Here is a 9,812-nt window from a genome sequence, read left to right as displayed (position 1 = left end):
TGATCATTTATTTGAATAATTATATTCTCTGTTCTCTAAGTGACAAAAAGTGTGTTACATTATATTTTTCCACAAAATCATGATTCTGGTGCATGATGCTATTCATCCTTAATTCTTTGCTTGTAGTTTGTACAGTTAATTAATTATTTATAATTTGTCATCAACACTCCATATGTTCATTCATACATTGTATGAATGAACATTTGTATTTAGTTTTTTTTATATTGTTACAGTTAATCTTTTATTTTATATAGTTTTTATTTTTGCCACATATTTGTTTTGCTACCTGTACATGTAAACATTCTGGCACAAAAATTCCCTTCAGGATGAACAAAGAATTATCTTGTTTTTTTTTTTTTTTAGGTTACATGGAGACACACATACAGAAGCTGAGAAAATGACATTTGAGATGGTCATTTTCCTTCCTTGCCATATAACCTCATAATAAATGATGGATAGTTCTGGTTACCCATGATTACTCAAGCAGCTCAGGCAAAGTGTTTCCCTCTAAGCCAGAAGCAACTCTTGATCAGTGGTCCATGTCTGCAAACCCTTGCCCACATCTCGTATTTTCTTCCTCCTCTGTCTCTCTCCCCCTCTCGCTGCTCCCACAGGGGATGCTGTTCACCAGAGAGTGCCTCCTGCTTAATGGTAGATGTGACCGAGCCCACCACAAGATGGAATTTAAGGGAGAGGGGAGTGGGGGACTTCAGGGCTGCCACAGTCAAGGGTTTCATTGCTTGGCATGACCACACTGCCCCCCCCCCCAAACTTGACGACTGAATGATTCATGAGGTGAAATGCAAAGAGGTATGTGTGATTGCATCATTGCTGTGTCTAGGCCTCTCTTGTGAATGCTGTATTCTTAACCCTGACACGCAAGAGAGACGGCGGGGGAGAAAGAGGGGGCAGTGTTTGTGTTGTAGGTAAATAGATGAATGCACGCACACAATTGAGGGAAAGGCAGAAATGTTAATCATACAGGCAATAAATCTGTATTATACATGCATACACACTTCTGGCTTCACACGCTCATCAGATCCATGGTGACAAAGAAAACTGGGTGTGGCTGTGGTGCTGGGGGAGGAAGTATGGGTATCCCCACAGGAAAAGACCTGAACACAACCTCCCCTTCCCCCCTCTAACACGATATACGTGATTAAGACGTGTCTAGAGGAATAGTAGGGCAGAGGGAATATGATCAAAAGCTGTGTATGACTCTTCTCTGTTTTCACAGCTCTAAATTTTGGACATCTTCCAATTTTCCCTCCAAGAAACTGCCAACAAAACAAGTCACACACTGTCTTGAAAAATTCAGAATCAATTGAAAAACAGCTCGAAGACACTAATGGGGAGATAAGAAGTGGAGTGATGTGTCCCACAGAGGAGCGATGATGTGGGGCTACGAGGAAGGAGGAGCGTTCTTTTATTGATTCAGGCATTAATGTACATTATATACAAGTTGGCTCTGGGTGGCCCCTCATGTATAGCCTAATGCTGCGCAAACAAATTGGAGCACTTGTCTCAATATCCCCTTGTGGGCGTATGAGGGTGTGAATATCAAATCAAATTTATTTCTGAATACATTTTTTTTTTCTTACATACAATACATTTCACTCGACTCGCTTGCTTCATGTCTTCATATCTTTTGTAAAAAACAGAAAATGTGAGAGAAGAAATTTAGGAATCTTTGCTTGTCAAGAGGACTAAGCCAGCTTTGTGTCTTGACAGCCGAAGAGAAGGAAAAGTGGGGGGAGGGAGGGAGGGATAAATAAAGAATGGGGACGTCCTATCTCTCACAGGTCGCTCAAACACTGACAACTGACAATCTGTCAGGCTTTTCATTGCAACAGGGCGACTCCCATGAATCACTTCCCTCAGGGAAGAAACAAAGGTGTGTGTGTGTCACAGAATGTGAGTGTGTGGCAGTTTCTTGTGGCTAATTCATTTTGTTGGATTTCATTAATCATATTTTCCACCAGTGCCAGTGACTGTTGGTGTTATTACAGTATCTGTGAGAGACTATCTGTACTTCTTCTATTCTACAGGGAGAGTGTGTGTACACAAATGTAAGATGTAATGTAGAACCCCATCCCAATGCAGAGCCCACTCAAGGTCTGCCTGCATAGAGCAAACAAATAGACACACACACACACACACAGTGACACACACAACCACACACACACAATCCCTCTATCTCACTCCCTTTCCACACATCCAAATACACTTGACACATACATATACATAACCGTGTCCCTTTGTGGACCGTTGCCATGCAACATTTCTCTGATTGGGTTAGTCGAGCTCTGGTGCATGTGCACTCACTCACACACACACACACTCCTGCTGGCTGATGAAGATCAGATCACACACACATACACCCACACACACACACACACACACTCCTTTGCCACACCCATCCTCCTCTCCCGTGGGACACAGCTGCACTTCCAAGGCCAAGGATGGAGTGAGGAGAAAGACAGAAAGGCGGTTCCAGGAGGAGGGAATATCTCTGAGCTCTGCTGCTCAGTCCAGGGTCGTAGCTTTTCTTGACGAGCTCCTTGGAGATGGTGGACGGTTCTTTGGTTTGAATTACAGGTGCATTTATTTAAGCGTATTTACCCCATTTTCATTTCATAAACTGTAGGTTGAAATTCTAAAACCACCTGGAAATGTCATTATGTGACAAGGACTGATCAATAAAAGACCACCAGATACACCTCGCTTTGCTTTTTGTTTATGATGCAATCAAAGTGCCGCTTGCTGACAGGTTAAACCAAATCTTCAAAGTGCCCAGTGCTGTGGGTTTCTCAGATTTGTTGTTTCGTGTCTGTTGATTTGGCTTTGGAAAGATAAATTTAACTTGATAGGACTTTAACCCAGTGGAGAAGAGCAGAGCTGCTGCTGAAGGATGTTTCACTTTCATTTCTGTAATATGACTTGAGGTTTGTATTTGTTTCGGGAGAACACCTCTGCTCAGACAAATATGTGGCCCTTGGTGATCATGTAAACTCAATTTATGACGGAAGATTTAAGCTCGATTCCGATGTAAGTTGCAAACAAAAGGTCTGTAGTCAGGATCTGTGTCATAGCTCTGCAGAGCATAGCATAGCTCTCTCTTTGGCTGCGCTGTCTTGGTTTTTAACAACATATGTGCGACCTTACAGATGATGTATTTCAAAGATTAGACATTGATTAGAAAATGTTGTTTACAAAAATTTATTCATACAAATCTTACAACACTTTCATAACATTGAGAAACGTAAAACCCCATATAAGGACTCCTGTGTGTATAACGATGTCACTTGTACTAATGTTCACCTTTAAAACACATTGTTTTCAGATAGATAAGAGATTAAACATTGAAGTAAGGCGTTTGGCGCTTTCAGAAATATCAACAACAGGCATTTTCTATGATCTGAACAAAATCTCTTTTACTTCTTCTGAACCCCTTTTATTCTAGATAGTGATGCACATAGTTGTAAATAATATGTTGGTGCTGTTTTCGGATTAATAAATTATGGACCAATATCAAAATAATCAACAACACCTCATAATCAACAATAACAAACACTGGTCATTGTTCACAACTCTCACAGACACTGAACACCCCAAACTCATGCACACACACACATACACACTGCCTGCTCCATCAACATATACATCCTATTCATTTTTTCTTTTTTTTTTACTCAATAACTCATTGGCCATGCTTTAAAAAGAAAGCCTAATTCTACTACTGTTGGGGCAGACTAAGCCGAGCAATTAAACAGAGTAAAAGGAAGTTTCAATGTAAGCTAATGGACTGCAGCATTGTAGGGCCACTAAAATTGCCATCTGTCACTTGTGGCGAATTTTTTTGTTTTGTTTTTTTTTTTGTTTTATTTTTTTCTCACATCGAAGCAAGGCACCAAAGCCAAAAGCCGTTTCCACCTCCACGTGCGCGTTCAGTCACTCATTCACACAAACGGATGTTAAATACAGTCACACATAAACACAAATGCGCACCAGTATGCCAACATCCACACACATGCGCGCACACACACACACACACACACTCACACATTCACACAAAGCCTGTAGGATAAAGCCAAATTGAAGGAAGAGTGTATTGATAGTTTCTATTGGGGGGGGGGGGGGGCACAGGCCACTGATTGGATTGCAGGGGTACATAAAGCTGCATTTGCATAATATTGAATAAATACATGAGATATCTCTCCAATAAAAGTCAGTGGGAAGATCCCTCTGCTCGGAGGGCTGAATTTTTCATTCACCTCTGTTCTAGTGCGAGAGGGAAACAATTGAGTGGCCTCATCCAGCTTCACTCGCATCTTGCTTCAGCTGAAACCAAAGTGAAGGGAATTCAACGTCCAATATTTTCCATCAGACTCATTGACCCTGATTTAACTTTGGCAGGTGAGGTGAGGCGGCAGTGGCGGAGCTCCCACCTCCTATTCGTTTCAGGTGTGACAACCTCTCTCTGGCTCATGGGTGCTGTAACCTGTCTCTAATGTAACAGCCTACTTTGCTTTCTCTTTGACACACACACACACAGTCTCTCTTTGCTTCCTGCTCTCTCTCTCTTCCTCTCCATGCATACCTCTCTCTCTCTCTCTCTCTCTCTCTCTCTCTCTCTCTCTCTCCCTCTCCTAACACTCTCCTCATCTCTTTGTCACATCCTCACTGCACAGTACCAACCAGTACATATCTAACACAGATCAGCTTCGTCTTAACAACTGAATCACAGCACTGTCATATCAACAATTTACCACGGCGATCTAGAAGCAAAAGAATCTTTTAAAAACTGCTACGAGGACAAAGGCAATCAGCAAAAAAAAGGGAGTCCAGTGTTTTGCCTTATGATATCCACAATGCGAGCAGCAGGGGAGGTAAAAAAATTCAACAAGTCAGTGCAGTACCAGTTTCCACCACATCTAGCCCTCCTTCTCCACATTTCCAACACGTCTGGAATAGGCTTAGCACAGCCCACCTCCCAAATAGCACAATCCAAAAAAAAAAAAAGCATGATGGCATGCAGTGCCTTAGCAAAAAATAAGCAAGGTGTCAGTTACCATGCACCAATAAATAAGAAATATGAATTAAACATCCCTAGCTGGAACTCAGATGCTACCTTTCCTCTCCACCTCTTTTCAAAAGAAAAAAGCCGAGTGCCGAGTGCTGCCCAAATACAATCAACAGTTGAAGCACATTCTTCCAAATAGTTCTGTTGACTGAACACAGACAACACTGAGATGAATATGTGCACTGTGTCGTTTCCGATACTGTACAAAACACACACATATGGAACATTCTTTAAACAGTCCTGTCGAGCACGATTGATCTCCTACAGTGGATGACTTTGAGGCAAGTGAGCAAGCAGTGTTTGCCGCATACTGTGAACAGCAACTTGAGTGCTTCCTTCATCTTTAGGAAAGGCAGTGATGCCCTTTCAAAAGCCTGCGATGAAATTTCTGTTTAAAAGAGGGGTTGGATTTTTTTTTTTTTCACCACCACCAGTTACACAAATGAGCGTGTAAGTCAATCAGTTAACCACCAAATGAGAGGCTGTACAACAAAAGCCATCTGAATTCCCCTGGAGGGGCAGCAAGCTATACAAACCCACAGAGCTCCCATTAAGGGAGCGTGGAGAAGGGTGGACAAGGGCAACATCTATCATTTAGGATAAGCCGGATATGCCTCACATAGCATGCTCACTGCTTCTTTGGGCCTGTTTGGAAAACAAACAACACTAAAAAAATAGAACGTTGGTTACAAAAATAAGTATAACATTCAATACTTTGATTGTCTTTTTAAAATCTATTTATTTTCTGCATATGTAGATGACCTTTAAAGATTTCAAGCGCATAACGTTGAAGGTGCACAATTATCTTCTTTTTTCTAATTCCTTTTTTTTTAGTCATTTTGTTTTGTTTTCAACATCTGAACATGAAAATAAAATATTGGTCCACAAAGTATAACTGTGCGGTATCAAGTGCTTTTGTACAAAAAGAAAAAAAACGATATTATTATTAAAATATTCATTTTAATGGCTTTACTTCATACATAAATACATGTTGAAAGAACACAGGCGCAATCCACTGGTTGGTCAGATATATCTGAATGACTTTGATTTAACGACTGGATGTATATACACAGGAGGGCAGTTTGGGCGCTTTAACAACGCTACAAATAGGCCAGTCGACGTCCTTTGTTCCTAACTCTCTGTCTGTACCTTCTTCCCAGAACCGCTGCCAGGTATTTCTGCACGGCCATCTGCTTTCTATAGCGGCTGTAGCTGTCGGTGAAGATCCCATCTGAATGTCTTTTGGATAAGGGCTCTGACTCGTCCTCCATGCTGTTGTCTTCACTGAAAAAAAACAACAAACAAAAGAACACATAAAAAATAAAACAGCATATTAGTTAAAGCTGCACACTTCCACTGCTCAACAGATTCCTGCTCTTTCTCATTTTACACCAGCTTTGATAATCTCTCCTTCTTGCCATGATTCAAAGTTGCCTACAGTCATTAATAATGCATTTATGGGCCTTTCATCCTGTTTTTCGTTTGAAATTAAGGCGGCAAGCAAGAACAGTGTAAAAGAAACAGTGATTTAAGCGTTTTAGAAAAGTTATTAATTATTCATTCAGAGCCCATTGCATAATGTGACGCAGGATTTTTCAACAGTGCTCGGGCAAACAAAAAAATCAATTTATAGATTAATCACATATAAATAAACCGCAGTGTATTTTAGTCTCAGGAAACTGACCCTCATTCGTTAATGATGAACGCAGTGCCACGCCACAACAAAGAAACACAAAACATAAAGGTGGAATGAAAATATCAAGACGATTTTTTGTTTTTGTTTTTTTTTAAATGGAGAGATAAAAAAAAAAAAACACGCACATAAAATGACAGACAGTGATTCAGCAGCCGGAACTTGTGCAGCTGAGGAACATTTAAAAAAAAAAAAAGAAAAAAAAGATGACTGCAGGTGAACGCTTATAAGAAATGCCCTTACCCTGCACGAATTGTCATCAGAGAATGCAGATAATGTCTCGCTGTTAACTGACCCAGGATCTCCCTCAAGGCTCTATCTAATTCTTCCTCAGCATGCCTTTCTGGTCTGAGATGATAAAACGCCAAAACACATAGATCATCAGTGACTAAAAAAAAAAGCGCAGACAAAATGATCAAAAGTAGCCTAAAATGTCCCCACCCACCCTCAGCTCCAATATCACATCAGGTGCATTAAATCGCAGCCTCAGAGCCGTTTTACACACAGGCTACATCCTTCCGTATGTGCCGACCTTTTTTTTTTCTCCTCAGTGTTAACAGTATTGGAAACAACATTTTAGGCTACTCCGTATGAAAATAACACTGAACAAATAACATGAGGAACTCTGGGAGAAAAAAAACAAAGCAAGCAAACATTATCGCAAACAGCAAAAAAGTCATCAGAATGGAATCCAGCTCTATAAAGGCTTTAAACTGTGATGTGGAAGCACATTTACCTTTTCTCTGCTGGGTAGTATAGGGTGTACGCGTCGTCGTTTAGGGATGGTGGGCTTCGTATAGCAATCTGATCGCTATCAAAACCCATGTCGGATAATGAATTCCCATCCTCATCGAAGGCGTCGTTTTCAAGTCTGCAGAAGAGGAAGGAGCATTCATCACAAATCTGATCTGTGCACAAGTGGGACGCAGGAGTGAAAGAATGCCAAAATGTCTGCATCTGCTAAAATCAGTGGGAGGTTAAAATGCATTAGAGACAGAGCAAAGTAAACGAAATACCAAGCAGAACGTGAGGGTGTTTTTAAATAAAACTAGAAAACGAATTATTTAAATTTGACCAATAATAATAATAATAATGATAATGTTTTAAAACGTGTTAAATGTGTACAGCTTTATTTTTCTAAGCTCTCTAAGATCTTTAAATTCATTATTTAATCTTTAAAATATGTTTTTAATTCCAACTTGGTGCTTCTGCTCTAAACAGAGGCTACAGACTCATTAATTATTTAAAGATCGGAACAATGGGTGTGAAAATGATCACGCTTAGTGTAGGCGTGGAGCCAACATTTTCATTAAAAGAGTGCTGCAATCAGCAGAGAAAAAAAATTAGAATCAATACGAAAGAACCACGCCCAAATTATGGATATGCTTTTCTCAGAAAAAGAAGAATAAATCTTAAACGCATGGAGCTCTCCTATTCGTTTTGCCTCGCCTCTCCTTGGTGACGCCAGTCCACCGTCATCCCCAGGGCTATCCATTGCATTGACTGCACTCTCATTTTTAATAAGGGGAGTTCTGTGAACCGTCCCACCGGACAGAGACTTCCATGCAATCTCCATAACCATTTTCCACACGAGATTTGCATTTTGTGTGTGTTGAAATATTTCCTTTTGTTATTCCTCTCAATTCTCAGTTTAAAAATTGCGCGCATGGTTTGTGCGCAAGTACGCACAGTTATTTGAAACAAAATGTACAAATCCAATCACTTCATAGTTAATCACAATGCAATGCCATCATTTAAGAAAATGGATTTCAGCTGCATTGAAAATGGATAAATGAATAAAGGCAAAAATGAGGTTATAAAGCTGCATGAAGCGCAAACACCTACCTAATCTTAGGGTAACTTAGTCCGATAGGTGTGCAGAAGACGCTGTAGTGCATTAAGATTCCGTAGATGAGCAAGATTAAAGTCGCTTTACTCGAACTGGCCATGCTGTTAGAATATGAAAAACAGTAACATTAAACAGGTTAGTCACTCCTACAGAAACAACATGCTCACTCTTTGTTCTATCAAATCCACATGCTGTGCTACTTCCCTAATTACAAACAACAACAACAAAAAGCTGGATCGAATATAAATTTCAATTAACTGGATAAACGCAGCGTCCGTTTGCTCAGAACAACAACAACAAAGAAAAAAGATTTCTCTGTTTTATTCCTCCCATTTCGTAAAAGTTTAACTGTGGTATTGACATCGAATCCTTTGCATGCAGAGCCAAAGTCATTAAAAAACACCAGATCTCCATGCAGGGGGGGAAAAAAAGAATTATTTCCATTACTTTATCTCGCTCCCCGTCAATCCGCAGAAAAAACACATACCTATAGCAGGAGAGCAGGGAGAGCGCTGTGCTGTAGGATGTGATCCGGGCGCGGCTGTGGTATAGTGTGTGTGTGTGTGTGAGAGAGAGAGAAAGAGAGAGACGGTATCTTTCTCACGGCACTTCTTTCCTGGCTGAAGCGCCTCCGTCGTCTCCTTATGTTCCCCTCAGTACAGTCTAGCTCACTTTTATGTACAATTCAAAGGACCCAACTAGTCGCGCAGGCAAACAAAAACTCGGTGGGAAGGTGCGCTGTATGTTCGTCTACATATCGTTGCTCTAAACTTTTGTCCTGTGCTGTGATTGCCTTGGATTTTTATCCATGTATCGTAAGCCATGCCCCCCCCCCTCCTCCTCCTCCCCCCTCCAATAAGTCACATTAAGGATGCTATAGACGTCATCAAGTCTTCCTCCCGGAATATAATAGTAGGCCTACAGTTCCTTCCTCATCGATGCATCTGTCAGACTCACCCCCACCTCCCTCCTAAGATTGAAGTTTACTTCCAAACTTTCTTCTTTAAAAAAGAAATGGTTGTGAATGCACACACATGAATTCTTGAACTTTGCACAGGACAAATACAAATCAATTCTTTTTCGTCACCGTGACCGCGACTGCCCAGCCCTCCCCCCTCACACATACACACACGCGCACACACACACACACACACACACACACACACGTCATCAATAAGTCCAATTAG

General features: G+C 40.8%; 1 protein-coding gene across 2 annotated transcripts; it reads right to left on the bottom strand.

Moving 5' to 3' along the window:
• Positions 1-3,680: 3,680 nt before the first annotated feature.
• Positions 3,681-9,390, bottom strand: LOC111231097 (glucagon family neuropeptides-like). Of its 2 annotated transcripts, XM_022758084.1 has the most exons (5): positions 9,113-9,390; positions 8,622-8,726; positions 7,513-7,647; positions 7,020-7,124; positions 3,681-6,367 (listed from the first exon to the last, which is right to left on the bottom strand). In XM_022758084.1, exons 2-5 carry the CDS (start codon positions 8,723-8,725, stop codon positions 6,184-6,186), a joined length of 528 nt encoding a protein of 175 aa, XP_022613805.1. In that variant the 5' UTR covers position 8,726; positions 9,113-9,390; the 3' UTR covers positions 3,681-6,183. The 2 variants fall into 2 exon arrangements, with proteins under 2 accessions (XP_022613805.1, XP_022613806.1); XM_022758085.1 differs by lacking the exon at positions 7,020-7,124.
• Between the last annotated feature and the right edge of the window lie 422 nt (positions 9,391-9,812).

The sequence above is a fragment of the Seriola dumerili genome, unplaced genomic scaffold (assembly GCF_002260705.1).
Source record: "Seriola dumerili isolate Sdu_G_001 unplaced genomic scaffold, Sdu_1.0 BDQW01000291.1, whole genome shotgun sequence".
Classification (NCBI taxonomy): domain Eukaryota; kingdom Metazoa; phylum Chordata; class Actinopteri; order Carangiformes; family Carangidae; genus Seriola; species Seriola dumerili.
This window is presented reverse-complemented; position numbering and strand designations above follow the sequence as displayed.

Bases quoted from the DNA above. Each gene is read 5' to 3' on its own strand.
- LOC111231097 (XM_022758084.1), bottom strand. From the start codon at position 8,725: ATGGCCAGTTCGAGTAAAGCGACTTTAATCTTGCTCATCTACGGAATC. The intron at 7,648-8,621 runs GTAGGTGTTTGC...CCTCTTCTGCAG, and splicing joins CTAAGTTACCCTAAGATTAG to ACTTGAAAACGACGCCTTCG. The intron at 6,368-7,019 runs GTAAGGGCATTT...GTTTTTTTTCAG, and splicing joins CTGATGACAATTCGTGCAGG to TGAAGACAACAGCATGGAGG.